The sequence below is a fragment of the Archocentrus centrarchus genome, chromosome 22, assembly GCF_007364275.1.
Source record: "Archocentrus centrarchus isolate MPI-CPG fArcCen1 chromosome 22, fArcCen1, whole genome shotgun sequence".
Taxonomy (NCBI): domain Eukaryota; kingdom Metazoa; phylum Chordata; class Actinopteri; order Cichliformes; family Cichlidae; genus Archocentrus; species Archocentrus centrarchus.
In genome coordinates this window covers 15598597-15616322 of record NC_044367.1, presented here as the reverse complement: position 1 = coordinate 15616322, position 17726 = coordinate 15598597, and the positions used below count along the sequence as shown (strand labels likewise).

At 39.0% G+C, this 17726-nt stretch overlaps 3 protein-coding genes across 3 annotated transcripts; all 3 read right to left on the bottom strand.

Annotated features, from left to right (window-relative positions):
- Positions 1-948, bottom strand: gpr65 (G protein-coupled receptor 65). Its single transcript, XM_030719116.1, has one exon. It carries the CDS (start codon positions 946-948, stop codon positions 1-3), a length of 948 nt encoding a protein of 315 aa, XP_030574976.1.
- A 1470-nt stretch (positions 949-2418) lies between these two features.
- LOC115772722 (G-protein coupled receptor 4-like) lies at positions 2419-3372 on the bottom strand. Its single transcript, XM_030719115.1, has one exon. It carries the CDS (start codon positions 3370-3372, stop codon positions 2419-2421), a length of 954 nt encoding a protein of 317 aa, XP_030574975.1.
- Positions 3373-4630: 1258 nt separating this feature from the next.
- On the bottom strand, positions 4631-11848 carry LOC115772684 (B2 bradykinin receptor-like). Its single transcript, XM_030719075.1, has 2 exons — positions 11747-11848; positions 4631-6785 (listed from the first exon to the last, which is right to left on the bottom strand). The coding sequence occupies exons 1-2, from the start codon at positions 11839-11841 to the stop codon at positions 5747-5749; spliced, it is 1134 nt and encodes a 377-aa protein (XP_030574935.1). The 5' UTR covers positions 11842-11848; the 3' UTR covers positions 4631-5746.
- Positions 11849-17726: the final 5878 nt, after the last annotated feature.

Below are 17726 nucleotides of genomic sequence, written 5' to 3'. Positions count from 1 at the left end.
TTAAAAATATGAAACATTGTCTTTCTTCTTTTCGTGAAATAACAGCACAACCCGACTGACACTTGCCTGTCCTGTTCTAGTAATGAAGCAGTAAAGAAGTGGGTCTGCAAGGCAGTTAAGGCTTGAAATAGCAACACTGATCTTGTAGGGATAGAGGAGTAATGCAATATTCCTGCAGTCATCAACCAGTGTACGGAGCAGCATCATGACATGGATAGGTCCAAAGCAGAACAAAACGCTGAGTAGAACTACAGTTAATAGCTTTAAAATCCGGTTGCGTTCCTGCTTGTCAGTAGCCTGGTTGGATTTTACAGCCATGCAGATCCCCCATGTGGAAAAAAACACTAGGAAAAGCGGAATCATAAACCCCATGAAGAAGCGCATTACATTAGCTCCAATGAGATTCGCTGACAGCGGACTGAAAATGTCAAAACACACTGAAACCTTCTTGTTCTCATGGTATGAGTCCTCCCAGGTGATGGTGCTGGCATTGAAGCAGACCACCAACACCCAAATGATAACAGTAACTGCTGCTGCGGTGCTAATTTTCCTGCAGGATCTGTACTTTAATGGGTGAACCACTGCCAGGTAGCGGCCAACCGCAATGCAGCATAGGAGAGCCTCGCTAGTGTAGAAGTTGTTGAAGAGAAAGTATATGGACAGCACACAAACATAGTGTCCATGGATCCAAACTCCTCGCCACAGGAAGTCCAACCAGAGACTAAAACCACCAGTGAAGGTTAGGTCACTCAGAGCCAGGCTGAACAGATACACACCAAGCTCATTCTTCTTCCTGATGTGCTGCCAGGACACATAGAGGAAGAAGGTGTTGGTAGGGATGGCGGTGACGATGACAGCCACATAGAAAAACAGAAATGACCTTCTCCTGGCTGGGTTGTCAACCAAATTACATTCGGAATGATTGGTGGTCAAGGTTGAGTTTTCCATTGCAGATGTCACGTTCGTATGTTTACACTTTCTAGAAATATAAGAAAGGAATAGAATAATGCATATGAGTCATTTAGCCTATATAGCAAGAGTCTCTAACAAGTTCGCACACCTCTCAAGGTGGAGTTGATCTCAACTTGTGAAACCTGTCTTGATGGAGTTTGTCAGAAGATGCCAATCAGAGTTACTTCAGCTCACTTTGCATTGGAATTGTCAGTTAGAAGTAGAAATGACAAACTCTGGGTGTGGCTGCTGAGTGTAGACCCTTTTTTTCTTTGGTTGCTTAAGATCAAATGGGAGAATATCTCAGTTGTGCTGCATTGATTTTGATATATAGCCAAACTTATGCAAGTGTAATAAAATTGCTGCAGCGGTCTCTTAAAGAACCAAGTACATAACTGTAAAACAATTTCCTGTCTGTTTTACTAGATTTGTTTAGATTTTGGTTGTGTGTTATCTCAGGGTATTATGAAAATGAACAAGCTTGCTACAAAGTGTTTAATTTATCTCACAGTTACATTTATTGTCTACCACAAAAAAAAATGCAAAAAGTTACAATCGCAACTTACTCTTCTCTAAAATCTTTCTGTTGCATTTTGTTGAAGTTGTAGCATAATAAGAAATTCATGGCAATAGGATTATCAAACAGGGGCTAGCTAAAAATTTAAGGCTGAACACAACTAATAAGGCTATAACTTTGTAATGGTCCTTTAAACTGTAAACTCAGATTAACAAAGTTCTACTCACTCTGTATCAAGTCGTATTTCCTGCTCAAATTTCCATAAATTCATAAAATAAAAACAATCAAAAGGGTGAAGGGCCGATGTTTTCAGTGCTCTGCACCGCTCAGTTGGTGTGCTCGAAAGAGGAGGAAGCAGCAGCCACTCCACTTTTTCTCTGACTGCTGTGTAATTTACTGGGTGACAGGCCATGACAAAACAAGCTCGAGGAGCACAAGGCAGTTTAAATTTAAGTCTCTGTTTGGTGTGTCAACAGACATGAACTGACGCAGAGGCGATGGCAACAGTCGTTTCATAAAGTGATATACATCGTATCAACTAATTGTTTGAACAGCACAGATATCAATTTATGGCTGTGTGCATGGTCTCAAAGGACAGGTGCTTTTATTTATTAGTGTGTCATGGAAACAGAGATAGCTGTAATAAAGAGTTTTTTTTTAATTAACTCCTACCAACAAGTGGTTGGACAATTCCACAGTCCCTTTCCTGTCAAAAAATAAATAAAAATCAGGTGCAGTAATACACAATAAACCTGAACACCAAATCAAAATTAAGCCATTGACACTTCAGTCAGACATTTCAAAAGATGTAAATTGCAATTATAAAATTGTATGTCATGATAAATGTAGGTCACTTACTTTCCTTAGTGTACTCAGATTGCATAGTCCTAAATAATAATTAGTTTTCCACATCACATTTTAGGTTAAAGACAAGGAAAAAAATTAATAATTCACTTGTTAGGAAACTCAGAGTTCTCACAGCTCTTCCTTTTCATAAAATGTCTCTTTATTTTCATTGTAGTCTTCTGAATCTCTGCTTTAGCACTCTCATTGATTAAACAGTATATTATAGGATCCAACATACTGTTTAGAGTTGTGGTGGCAACTGTTACCAGGAATGGACTTCTAAGCCTCATAGTCCAGTCGCAGGCCTCGGGTTCCAGGATAGCCCTGAGCAGCATGACCAACTGGTAGGGCAAAAATGACACTACGTAGGCCAAAAGGAGGAGCAACAATAGACGCTCCACTTTCCTGCGCTCTTCTGCCTGGATGGAGGTGCTCTGTAGGAGTGAGCGCATGATCTGATGATAGCAAAATGTCATGATGAAGACAGGGACCAAGAAACTCAAGGTGACCCTTGTAAGGGCAACGGTGGCATCTTCTTGTGTCATGGGTATTTGCTGATTACACAAGTATTTTGAAGCTTGCAGTGCTCCCATGTGGTCAAGTAAGATGATATGAATGACAATCTCCAAAATCCAGACAGCAATACTCACAAGTGCTGCTGTCTTTACCTGTCTGATCCAGTCAAAGTGGAGCGGGTAGACCACTGCCAGATAGCGATCAACAGAGATGCAGCAAAGAAGACCTGAGCCAACGAAAAAGCTGTTGTACATGATTACAGCCATGAGGTTGCAAAGACCATCACCTATATGTGTCCCACAGGCCTGTACAATCCAAATAGGCAGAGTGACTGTGTACAGTAGATCAGATATGGACAAATTGACAAGGTAGACTGCAATGTTGTTCCCTTTCTTCATCAGCATCCAGGCTACATACAGAGACAGGCAGTTGCCTGGAAAGCTCACAATAAAAAAAAGAGAATACACAGCTGGATACATTTGCTGATCCACTGAGGAGTTAATGATGCAAGAGTTTGTGTAGCTGGTGGTTGCTGACTCCATCCTAGCACAGTGGCGTTTAAAGCCTGAATGGGAAGTTCACTCCCACGGTGAAAAAATGTGAAAATGCAAATAATGGGGCAGTTGAGCTCTTAGCCTTTGCTGATTTAATTGCGGAAGCTGTTGTTTTTCCATGGTACTGACTTACAGGGAAGAGTCAGATGATAAAGTTTCTTTATTCTGTGTCTCAGTAGAGATGCATATAAAATCCTAGATGCAACAGAAATAGAGAATATTCTGTAAGGAAATATTTATGTTTTTCTGTACTGTATGTCCTGTATGTGCCTACATTTACGTTTATTAAAATGTTCCCATTCATGTGAGAACAACTTAAATGGATTCACATTTACGTGAAAACAGTACAAAGTGAATACTTATACTGATGTTTTTCTTATCGGATCGCATTGTAGCAGTCAATAACCTTTTAAGGTCCAACAAGGTAAAACTCATGCATACATCTAGGATTTCCATTTAAGTAAAGGAGTATGTCTTCAGTCAAACTAAAACTATACAATCTTTGTGTGACTTTCCAGGAACAGCATGTATTTGCATATGATGGCGTTCCACCAGTGCCAGTATAGTTTAATGAAGGATTAAATTGGGATGTGGCAATGTGATCACGAGACAAACGAAGCACAGGCAACCCACTAACCACAGACCTTGCATAGAGATCTGGTTGCTTATATTCATACCTTACCAAATAAAGGCTTGTTGGATCTGCTGAACTTGCCTATGAAACATAAATCATCTTTGATTTGTGCAACAAACTACATTGCGCTCTATTAAATGTCCCATGTTGTGGGTCACTGTAAGAAAGCCTAAATGTTGCAAAACTTAAATTAGGATGTGCATTATATTTAAACTATTACTTTTGCTGGTTTCTAATAATAGAACATAAAGTTGAGTATTGCACAGATATAAAATATAGTAGCTATGGAGCTACTATATTTCTTTCTCTGGCATTCACTTCCTTCCAAATCTGAAAGAAAAAGGTCATTTTTCCTATTTAAATCATATTCATCTATCTTAGTTTGGCTTCATACTTTTGGTCCACATCCCGACTTGTAGTGGTTCTCTGTCCCACCAGAGGGGGCTCATGGCACAGTTTGAGTACAACTGCTGACGCTGACAGTAAAGACATTACAGAAGTGCAATTGTTTTTAAAAGTGTAAGGCTCGTGATGGACAGCTTAAAGAAGCATTAAAAGTAATGAAGCAGAAACACACTACAGGGGACAACAGCGGACTGGAATGTCTTGGTTTATTTATTAATGCCAACAAATGAATAACATTGAAATTTGTATTTACGGTGACTGTTAGATTAAGATCATTATAAAAAGTTTCACACTTAACACAAAGAGACTGTTAGTAACAGTGACATATATATCTATTTAAAGCATCAAATTTTTACAGCCTTGCAAATATCTACAGTCTTTCTTCCATGTTGTCAAGTTAAAGTTATGTCTTCATGGGGTCACGGGAATAGATAAAGGACATTTTACAATGTAACAAAAAACAAGTTAAAAAAAAAGCATCAATTTACAACAGAGGGTTTTTTTTTTTAACGATCTTCACAAAATATTCAAAGTTGGTAGCAGTAAAACCACAGTCGAAATTCAAGTGCATGGCCACACATGTACACATCCAGCGTGGAACATCTAACCATTAAAATGTTGTGTTAATAGTGTAAACACTGTTAAACTGCTTGATCTCTTTTGTATATTCCTTCTGTTATCTTAGCTTGTGTCCATCATACATGAAATAAATGTGGTAATGCTATTCAATTATGCAGCAGTGTTATTATTGCATTAACAGTGAAATAATGTCTAATAAACAACAATTAGGGCATGAGCAGCAGAAAGGCCAAGTCGGAAATCTGAGTCTCACATCCCGTCATGTTACAAATGTGAACAGGATGTCAAGAGAAAGACACATACTGTATCAGTGGCTTTAAAAACAACCACACCCTTGCTTTCCATTGACATTATCTGACATTAAAAAGAAAGAATGCTAAAATATGGCCTTATATAAAGTGTTAGATGTTAACATAACATCTAAGCAAATATGAGAGCATGCTCTGCTGAAAAAGACAAACAAGTTTGACAGCATGAGTTCTCCTGCTCGTGACTTCTATGTTAGTTTCTCTTGGAGCAAAATGCAAGACAATAAAAATAACTTCCATTTCCTGTTGGGCTTTCTTTCCACCGGTTTCTATGCTTTTTGTAGAAACAGTGATACATACACCACATTAAACACAAATATACATTCAGATTACACCAACAATATTTGTTATACATGCCTGAGTAAATAAGTGCCCATTTCACTGTATAAAATCATCACAGCTCACATCTGAAGTCAAAAGATTGCAATCCTGCACTTCACTTTGAGCTATTCTCAAATTTGATACTTGTCAGTCGTGTGTGTGTGGATAGCCGGGTGAAAGATGCCGATCTCTTATTGCCCCATTGCGTACAGAGTTCCTTTGCTCTTTTCTGGAAGTTTTTCCCAACAATGATGTAGAGAATGGGATTAAGGACGCTGTTGAAGAACGCTAAATATACAGAGACCTGCTGGTTTATGAGCATTATGATGTGACATCTCAGAATGTGAACGTATTCGAGCACATCCAGTATCTTGGTCACGTGGAATGGCACCCAGCAGATCAGGAATGCCAGGAGAACTGCCAGGATAAGATTGGTGGCCTTCTGCTCCTTTCTCTCAGTGTTTGAACCTCTTGTTAGCCTGTTTCTCAGTGCATGGATAATTCTAACAGTGCAGAAGGAAATAATGGAAACAGGGACAATGAAGCTGAGTATTATGGTCATCACCTCAGACACCAGATGTTGACTGTATGAGTAGTCAGTGTCACATACAGTAACATTTGACTGAGGCTCAAATTTTAACTTCCTGTAGATTAATGCAGGGAGAGCAAAGACCAAGCCAAGACTCCACACCAACAGACATCCCAGTTTGGCATAAAATGGACTGCGCATCCTCTCATGGGAAAGCGGGTGCACCAGTGCCACATAACGGTCGATGCTAATCAGAACAAGGAAGTAGATGCTGCAGAATGCATTCATACTGATAACAGCTGCTACAAGCTTGCACAGACTTTCACTGAAAAGCCAGTCATAGCCATTTCTTACATATTCAGCCCAGAAGGGCAAAAAGCACACCAGAGCAAGGTCAGCACCAGCCAGGCTGCTCAAGTAGATCTCAGCCACCGTGCAGGCCTTCTTGTGGAGACAGAAAACCATCAGCACAAACACATTAAAGACAATTCCAAGCACACTGATGATCAGGATGTAGACTGGAAACAGAGTGAAGATCAAGCTAGTGTGATCAATGATACAATGGCTTTCATTTGTGTTGCTTTGGTTCCCAGACATCTTTACAGTGCCAAAACCCATAGGGATGCTGCAGAGAAACAAAGGACAACACAGATTAAAAAAATGATAAAATCATGTGTCATGGAAACATGTATATGGAATACGGAGACATACTTCTCAGTAACACTGATAATGCAAAATACTCCAGCTGTATTTCCAGTTAGAGCTGACTGATACATCCAAAAGGAGATATCTGTTTTGGAAAATGAACTCTTATCATTGATGCGTCAATCCCAGCTGGAATCGAGAGTCAATAAAAGAAAGAGAGTTCATTTTCTCTACTTTGCAATCAGGCTTAAAAACTTTCTTTCTTATAAAGGTTATAATTAGGGCTGCATCAGGTGACTCCAAATCATGCATCAATTTTTTTTCCCCTCCACTTATGAAATTCAGGGACTGTAGGATGAAGCCAGAGTATAAAATGCACAAACAGCCCCCAGACTTGATTTGAACCCAGGATCACCTTGCTGTGAGGTGCTCTCTTTGTTGCTCTTCTCTTTCCACTCACCTCCCACCCAGTCACTTTAGGCCCTTCCTGAACCTGGTTCTGCCAAAGGCCTCTTCCTGGTAAAAGCAATTCCTTCCTTCTCGTGGCGGCCAAATGTTTCCTCACAGGGGACTGTTTGAGTGGTGGGATTTTCTCTCTAATATTATGGGGTCTTCATCTTTCAATATAAAGCTCCTAGAGGGAACTATTTTTGCAGACTGGTGCTATATAAGTTTTTAATTACCCAGACAAGGAAAAGGGGAAGAAAAAGAAAAAGAAGAAGAAGAAAAAATGAAATAAATATTTCTATGAAAACTTTATGGTGTCTTAATGAAATTTAAGATAATGGATATCAGAGTAACATCAGTAGAAGGGACTAAATTGAAAATGGCTTATAAAAGTTAACAATAATTTAAACACCCACTGGTCTTAAGAGGTTGTTGAGCTTTGCTGCATGTGAAAACACATGCAATCTATTAAAAAAGGAAGTAATTATAACAATTTTACACAATGACCCACTGCTGTGAAGTACGTATCTGTGATTTTTCTTTGCATATAAACAACAAGAAGCACTTAGAGTGCAAACCTCCACCAAGGCAGCGCACTATCTGAGCAGTATTTACTTACTTTAAGACATTTGTTGTGCAGTAAAAATCAGATAAGGGAAGCATGACAGATGTTTACTTTGATTACACAAATATTATGTAGGAGTAGGTAATGGATAATAGGTAATGATCTGTAAGTAAACACAACAATAAACTGAACCATAATATTATGCTACAGTATATTTCTAACTAACTAGGCAGCTCATTCTCTTTCTCTTGACAATAATTTCTTTCAAGATAGAACACATTTTGCAGTCAACTTGAAAGAAAGGCAGGTGTGAAATGTAAAACAGGTCAGAGGTCAAATGTGATATAATATTTGGATGCAAACTATAATGTGATATTTAAGCTCCACATATGTCATTGCTTTTATGCCTATATGCTGTCAATACAAACAATGGCCATAAGAAACAGAAGTAGCTCTATATAGCATTATTATCCCTTTGACCTCAGACGATAACCTTTGACCTATTCATCTTTAAGGAGAGGTCAGATCAATCTATCCCATTAAAATGGATTGTTAACATGATTCCAAGTTTTATCAGAATTCATGCAAAACTTTTTCGCGCTATCATCAGGGGCGGTTCCAGGGGCGGGGCCACAGGGGCATTGGCCCCATCTGAAATCTGATTGGCCCCCTGAAGTGCCCCTGTCCTGTCACTCATCTGTCCTTTGTCCAAGAGCGAGGATCAAATTATAGGTGGATGCAATTCCATGCCGAAACACCAGTAGCGCTAATGAGCCAAATAGGAATGTTCAGCATGAATAAAGCTTACAGAAGAAAAAGATCTGAATGATCTCGTGGAGAAAGTTTTTTAACGGACAACCAATACCAGTGTATATTTTGAGGAGTTTGTTGGTAATGATAAGTCATAAATTCCTTTTTACTCAGAGCTGTCACACAGCGTAAGTCTGACAAACATTAAATTAAGAAGCAAAGTTATTTAATAGTAATGTTAACTGAGGCCCTACTTGTGTTTGGACATGAATGTTAGCATTTCACTAATTCATGTAATACTAATTCATGTACTTCTCTGTAATTTGCATTTGTGTGTTAACATTAACTATAATGTCTGGCAGTGATAGAGAAGAATATGAAAAGAAAGGGTCAGTCTCAGGCGGGAATTCAGCAGTTTTTGAGCAAAAGAGTGAGTCTGCCAGCTGAAAATGAGCAGGGTGAGAGGAGGGAGAGAGCAGCAGAACACAATAGACCAGAGGCTGGTCAAGAGCAGGGCACCTCCAGTCCCTTTTCATCAGGTCAGAAATCATTTAGGGCAGGGGTGCCCACACTTTTTCAGCTTGCGAGCTACTTAAAAGATGACCAAGCCAAAAGGATCTACCCAAAATAAAAATGCAAAATGCATATTTATTTTATATTATTTAAATAATTATTATTGCATATTTTGTGCTTTTAGGATAAAGTATATTTTAATTGAATTAAAATTTTATCTATAACACATAGTTTGTATTAGTTTGTCTTGAAGATAATATTTCTGGTGTTTTTTAAATCTCGCAACAACGAATCAGCTGCTTCAACAAATGCCTCTGTGGTCATTTCTCCATCTTGGAAGGACTTCTTATGCTTAACAATTAAGTGGCTCCCCCAGAATGATGCTTTGGTGGCTGCCTTCGCTTTTGTGGTCAGTTGTGAGAAAAACGAATGCTGTCCAGACAACTGGGATTTTAGTTCCTTCACCTTTCTCAGCTCGCTTTTCAGAGGAAAGTCAATGTCATAGTTTTTGTGGACAGTCCGAAAATGCCGCTCTACGTTTCCCTTCTTTGGAATAGCAATGGCGCACTGACAGATGAGGCAAACGCACTTCGAATATGACCTCGTGAAAAAAAAAAATCCTCCCATTGCGTATGGAAGTGGTAAGTTTTGGGTTTCTTATTTGGACCGGCTACGGCACTCATTCTTTTATCCTTTCCTTTCTTCAGTTTTGTTTAAAACAAACTGGAGGCTGGCTTTGCGACACGGTAGCTTGCTAAAGTGGTTAAAGCAAAGCTAGCGTGGTTAAAGGCGCATGCGTAGGGTGGTAACGAAAGAGATGGATGATAGTTTATCATCCATCTTCTACAGTACTTCTTTTAATGCCGTGCGATCTACATTTTTTCCCCAACTTCACTGGGAGTTCCGTGCGATCTACCTGCACTCCTCTCGCGATCGACCAGTTGATCGCGATCGACGTATTGGGCACCCCTGATTTAGGGAGAGCAACAACAGTTAATGCTGTAATGTATGAAATGTCTGATATTGTTATTTAGTGAAATGGCACATAAGTTCACTGAATTCTTACAACTCATGGTGATAAGATTTACCATAACTTTAATGTAATGGCTTTAATTTTTATTGGTCCGTATATCACTACATTAACCACAAATACTTGGCCCCTCTATGAATATTGTGGCCCCTTGATGGCCCCTTATTCAGAAAAATCCTAGATCCGCCACTGGCTGTCATGTTTACAGACAGAATGACTCACGCACACAAATGCTTGGCATCTGTCCAGCTGTTGAATCTCTCAGTCTATCTGTGATGGGATTTTTTATCGCCATTTACTGATGATTCTTTGGTCTTACTAGTCATGTTGTAGCACTACCATTTGCTCCTGATCCAGGGATTTTTTTCTAGTCAGTCAATTCAACCCTTTTCATAGATGTGAGATAATCAGTCACAACAGTACTGTAAAATTCATCAAGAGAGGTTGCCATATTCAAGGTGCCAGCACCCAGGCTTTCATAGAATATAGGAGAGAAAATGTTATAGCAGCTTTCTGGGGACTAAAGTTTTTCTGTTTATTTTAACCAACACAACACAGTACAATTAGACTGGTGCTGGATGTTGTGTTATTATAGCTAAATTTCTGCTATAAATAGAATTCGGTATTTATATCAGTGTTTGACTGTATTATTTTCACGAGAAGATGAAAATAATACAATGGCAATTATGCCTAGTGTTGTAGAGTTGTGAAATGTTGACAAGGAGGAATATTTGCTGCTTGCCAGTAATGAGTTATGGCGCTCTTAATAATATAATTCATTAGACACCTGCGTTTCTTTCATTGTTTTATTTCAAAACAACATCGTTTTTAAGGCATCTTCTTTACCTTATTTAGCCTTTTCTTTGCCTTAGAAATGTTGTACTCATGAAAATAGGCTTCAGAAGAGACACATGATACTACGGAGGAAAAAATGGACTCGGGGAAAAAATCCTCACCGCTACCACTGCCTCTTGGCAGGGGCAATAATAACGCAATTTAGACCCAAAGTATTCAAACTCTGAACTTACAGTAGTTTAGCAAAACATGAACTAATTTCTGCGTGTTTCTATGCGGAGCTTTCCGATTAATATTACTTAAAGTGGCCGCTGCATAATATGAAAACAACTGCACAAAAGTGCAAACCTCCACCAAGGCAGCGCGCTCTCTGGGTTTTATTGCTTCTATTTGGTTCCTGCACACTTTCCGTTTATTTATATTTTGAAAACCTGTATCCTGCCTGCACTGTAGCTGCAGGGGCCCACAAAGTTTTTGCATATCCACACTGTTAAACACTTGAACACAATTTTCATTTAAATGCATGTAAACTTTTTAAAAACTCTTCATTATACTTGTGCGTTTTTATTAGCCTAACTGCTTTTGGCTGAAGTTTATCAAAACGCTAAAACATGTTGAGACAAACCCAGTTAATCTGCTGTCTGGAGCGTTACACCGCAGAATATGGAAGGTTTCATAACCTGCATAACTGGAAAATAAACTTTATAGAGTTTTCGTTTTCAGTCACAGGTAATGGTAAAAATCAGAGTGCAGATTTATCACTGCTAAGATGTTAATCAATCTTTCAAATATTACAACAACGGAGAAAATAAAGTAAAAACACAGAAAAGTTTATGCATACCTTGCAGACTGAAGAGTCCGTCCTCCAGGGGAAAAAGAAAGTGTTTGAACAGTGTCCCAGTACCTCCTGCCACTGTCGTATGTCTTACAGTGCATCCACCCCCTCCAGTCGGTCCCTCCTGCTCTGGTTTTTTTTTTTTTTTTTTTTTTTTCCTTTTAAGTACCGTTGAGGTGTATGGAGGGCCAAAAGTGCCAAATTTGAATTGATTAACCAACTAACTAACTAAATAGGTCAGAGAACAATCCAGTGTGTCATAAATTAAAACTGGAAATAAATGTAGTTTTGTTCTGTTTATTTCCACTTAAATGGTGCCACATTTGTAAGGAAAATGCATTTGTGAGTTGAACAGCTGCACCCATGAAAAACTCGTCAGATCTTCACTACTAATCCTGATCATAAGCCTGACACCCCAGCAATACATGCTGGGCAGTTTCAGTTTGACTACAGCATGCATAGTTAGGTTGGGTAATTAATTATTAACTGCAGTTTTATTAAGACCTGTGCATCCTATTCTGAGATGGCTCCTGCCATATTTTCTGGATCTGACAATTTATGACACTTTTCACTTCAGCTTTATCTATCAATGAAGCCAGATGACGCACATGAATTAGTTAAACTGCTGTAATGTCTTAAGGCCTGGATGACCTCTAGTTTCCTGCTCCTAAATTTAGATAAAACTGAAATTCTTGTTCTCGGCCCCACAAATCTTAGAAACATGATGTCAAACCAGATACTCACTCTGGATGGCATTACTTTGGCCTCCAGTAACACTGAGAATTTTGGAGTCATTTTTGACCAGGATATGTCGTTCAATGCACATATTAAACAAATATATAGGACTGCTTTTTTGCATTTGCGCAATATTTCTAAAATTAGAAACATCCTTTCTCAGACTGATGTTGAAAAAAGCTAATTCATGCATTTATTACTTCTAGGCTGGACTATTGTAATTCATTATTATCAGGCTGTCCTAAAAGCTCCCTGAAAAGCGTTCAGCTGATTCAAAATCCTGCAGCTAGAGTACTGACAGGGACTAGAAAGAGAGAGCAGATTTCTCCCATATTGGCTTCTTTTCATTGGCTCTCTGTTAAATCCAGAATAGAATTTAAAATACTTCTCCTCACATACAAGGTCTTGAATAATCAGGCCCCATCTTATCTCAGAGAACTTATTGTCACCCCAACAAAGCACTTCACTGTCAGACTGCTGGCTTACTTGTGGTTCCTAGGATACGTAAGAGTAGAATGGGAGGCAGAGCCTTCAGCTTTCAGGCGCCTCTTCTGTGGAACCAGCTCCCAGCTTGGATTCGAGAGACAGACACCCTCTCTATTTTTAAGATTAGGCTTAAAACTTTCCTTTATGATCAAGCTCATAGTTAGGGCTGGATCAAGCAACCCTGAACCATCCCTTAGTTATGCTGCTATAGACCTAGGCTGCTGGGGGGTTCCCATAATGCGCAGTTTCTTTTCATTCACCTTATTTATTTTGTTTATACTACACTCTTTATTTAATCATTAATTATTGTTAATCTCTGTCTCTCTTCCACAGCATGTCTTTCGTCCCGTCTCTCTCCCCTCAGCCCCAACCAATCATGGCAGATGACTGCCCCTCCCTGAGCCTGGTTCTGCTGGAGGTTTGTTCCTGTTAAAAGTTAGTTTTTCCTTCCCACTGTTGCCAAGTGCTTGCTCATAGGGGGTCATTTTGACTGTTGGGTTTTCTCTGTATTATTGTAGGGTCTTTACCTGCAATACAAAGCGCCTTGAGGCGACTGTTTGTTGTGATTTGGCGCTATATAAATAAAATTGAACTGATTTGAATTGAATATTCCACAATGATCAGTCACTGTATCTGTAGGAGGTGGAAGATCTGATGGACTGGTATGAGAAACAATAACTCTAGGAGGAGGAGCCACACACTTCTCTCCCCTGTTTATCAGAGGAGCAGCTGTGGAAATAGTCCACAGCTTCAAATACCTCAGAGTTCACATTTTCAAAGACTTGATGTAGACCATTAACACCTCCAGCATCACTAAGAAGGTCCATGAACACTTTGATTTCCTCAGGAAGCTGAGGCTGGCCAGCAGCTCAGTGCTGGCAGCTTTTTACAGGTGTGTGGCGGAGCGTGCACTTACTCTGTCCATCACCACTTGGCACGAGAACTGCTCTGATGCTGACAGGACGTTGTTGGAGAGAGTGATGGGAGGCACCCAGAGGATCATGTGCAGCAAATTCCCTTCCACTGAATTTTAGTATGCTGCTGTGCTGCTATTTTTCAAAATGCTGCACTAGGGTCGTATTGTTTACTTATTTGTATGCATTTTTATTATTGTTTTATTTATTTGTGACTTATTCTTTTTTTTTTTCATCTGTAAACATATAAATCATTTTAATAGTTATTTCAAGCTGACGAATGAACACTGCATCCAGACCTTTGATCCAGCTGTGAATACTTTCACTGCTTTCCCAACAACTCTGTGCTGTGTGCTGAAAAAGAGCATGATTTATTTTTAAAACCCATCCAAATTTCATAAAGTTTGTTTTATTATGCTCCCAGCAGTAATGTGGTATTGCCTTTGCGTCTCATTGTGCCCATGGACTTTGACCCAATATGTAAGCTAAAGTTTAACTCTTCCAGTTCAGAGTAGTATTTGTCCCATTTTTACTTACATAGCTGCTAATTGTGGACACACCCATTCATTTGAATGGATGAATGTGTCCAAGGTTTTGACTGATACTGTATGTAAGCTGCAGAACCATAGTCAAGTGTTGATCTCATTAAGGCCCAGTAAATGTTCTGCAGTGCCTGCCTAGTTGCCTTCACAAGCCCAACCTGATAAACAGCACAAAGAATTGTTGATATTCTTACATTTAATGAATTAATCATTCAATTATTCAATTAATTCATTAATGAAATGCAAGAAACAAAAACAAAAAAAACATTATACCCAATGAAAACTTTAGCTGGTGTTACAGCCAAGCTGTCACATTTCTCTCTGTTTCTTCCTGTCTTGAAGAGTTGTGCCTCACTCACCTTGGCCCCTACTACATTTTCTTTGATTTGCTCAAGTGTAACACCTGTAGCCACTCCAGAAATAGGTCAGTTTTTGCCTTCAAATTTGCCTCAAATCTAATAGTTTTGCCTTATTGTGTTTTGTCCCAACAAACAATTATCTGTTGCTTTGGTAAGCAGAATTGGGCTCCAAGCACCTTCCTGACTCAGTTTAATGATCGCTTTACACTCCTCATTCTGCTTCCCTGACGCAGCAATGCTTTGGTCATTGTCACTTTCATCTGCATTCTAAGAAAGCTTTTTGTAGCTTATGTCATCTGTGCTTCCTGCCACTGCTTAAAAAGCAGTAAGCAAGATTTACAGTACTCGAGTCATCATTTTTCCTGCTAATTACCTCCATCTCTATAGGCTCACTAACAGATCCACCACTCCCTATTGCCATCTCCGGTCCATTCACAGTCCAGTTGCCAGCCACTCTCCATGATTCAATCTTAAATCTGAAGAAACTGTCAAAAGCCGATGTATCTCGATTGACTGTGCAGGTCTACCAATCTGACATTAGGGTCTGCTGATGAGCCACAGTGACAGTTTAAATTGTCTCATGATGCACTGCAGCACAAGAATCATGAAATGATTAATTAAATAGTGAAAAAAATTTAATGTGTTTTTACATTAACCCAGTTAGTATTTTAATTGAATTAATCACACATAACCATGATCTTTTTAAAGTTGTAATTAATTAATGACACATTTATTCATTATTCATTGTATTCACTTAATTTTGTCACTTTGGCGCCTGAATAGGTTACCAGTTTGCACTATTTATTTTTAATGTATTTTCTTGGAGCTCATTTCATAAATATACTTGACCCCATTTACAGTTTAAAACAAATTTGTCTTTAAGCATTGTGCCAATATATCAGTATCTACCAATAATTCACAAAATATTTACTGAATTTATAAATCCACTGTGGGACATGGGAAGGGATAGTGTTGAACTCTCTCACACTATCTATGTCTGTCTGGCTCTATTTGAGGATTCCACAAGGATTCCACAAGGAATTATCATGCATCCAAGTATGAGGCTTAATTTGAAGTTGGAGGAAATCTAGCATCTTGTATCAGGTGGAATGGCACCCAACAGATCAGCAATACCAGGGACCAGTCAGGATTAGAGTGGTGGCCTTCAGTAACTTTTGACTGAGTGTGCATGCTGCAGTATGCATTCATGTTGATAACAGCTGATTACACTTTGCATAGGATTTTACTGAAAGGTTATCTGTCATGATCAGCCCAGCCCTTCTTATGGAGGCAGAAAACCACTAGCAAAAACACATTAAGACCAATTCTATGTACAATAATTACCAGGATATAGGCCAGAAACAGAGTGAAAATCAAGCTATTTAGACACACAAAGTACAATGACCGTGTTGTTTTGTTTTCCAGACATCTTCATCAGGCCAATATTGGAAGGGATGCTGCAGAGAAATATAGGACAAATATATATCATTCTAAAAACTGTTTAAAGCTAACTTTGAAATTTTTCTGACATTTTTTTTTTTTACACCAGTGTTGATAACCTCCACCTTTATGCCTGCTCAATTCTTAGCATTTCACAGTTCACCAGATGGTGCCGATGTGCACAGTGAGCCATCTCCATCTGCCTGGGCTCTTCTGCTATTCGTTAGTCTTCTCCTTTTATGCTGTCCTGATAAATCCCTCAACCGCTGTTCACTTTTCATCCACTTTTACTAACGCTGTCCTTTGTGATGCCAACCCCTGTGCTGATCTACAAATTGAAGAGCTAGTTTGTCTTTTTAACTCAACGTGCTCTGGTATCCTGGATTCTGTTGCTCCATTCAGGACTAAACGCACCAAATTAGCCCTGACTGAATAAAACCACCCGCGCTCTTAGACGCGAATGTCGGCGCGGCGAGAAATAGTGAAAGTAGGACAAACTCTAGGTGACTTTAGGAATCCTGTGTGACTGTTTATCAGAACATCAGAGGACTGTTAAAGCTGCAAAATCTGCATTTCCATCTAACGTAATTTCTAGCGTTAGTCACAAGCCCCTAGCTCTCTTTTAACATTTTTAACTCTGTTGTTATCGCCTGTGACATTGTTCCTATGGAGGCTTCTTTTACACTTTGTGAGAATTTTTTTAGATACTTCGTTGATAAAATTGCCTCTTAAGGCTGTTTTAGATCAAGGTCCAGCTCCTAAATGCTCTGGTGTTATCAGCAGTTTGATACTTTTTTTTTTTTTTCTGTTTTAGAGGACATAACCCATCATTTATGACCTTCTAATTCCCTTCAAGACATCCTCCCCACTTGTCTTCTCAAGGAAAACTCTTCACATTATTGGGCCTAGTATTTTGCTTGTTTTTAATCAACTTCAAACTTTTTTTGATACTCATGATGTTGGTGAAGAGTTTCAGTTCAGTTTTAGAGCCCACCACAGGACTGAAACAGCACTTTCAAGAGTTTTTATTGATCTTCTTTTAACTATTGACTCAGGTTGTTCTACTGTTTTGGTTCTTTTAGACCTGACTGTTGCCTTTGACTCAGTTGATCACAACATTCTTTTGTCAAGACTTGAGCATGCTATTGGTCTTAAAGGCACAGTTTTGTTGTGGTTTATATTTGTCAGAGATGTCTTTTCTGTAGCCGTGGGGGAATACTTCGCATCCTCTTTCACTGTCATGGTGATGACATCCAAATGTATTTTTCTATTAAACTGGATTTTCCTATGCTTCTGTCCCACTGCAGCCTCTGTTTAACTGTCTACACAATGTCAAAAACTGGTTAAAACAGAATTTTCTCACTTTAAATGAAAATGAGACCGAAACTCTTGTATTTGGAAGTTGTATCGATTTGGACAAGTTAACTGATGCCCCCTTGCTTCTCATTGTTCCCCGACTGTCAGAAATCTTGGAGTGTTTTTTGATAGTTTCTTTAAATTTGAGAAGCAA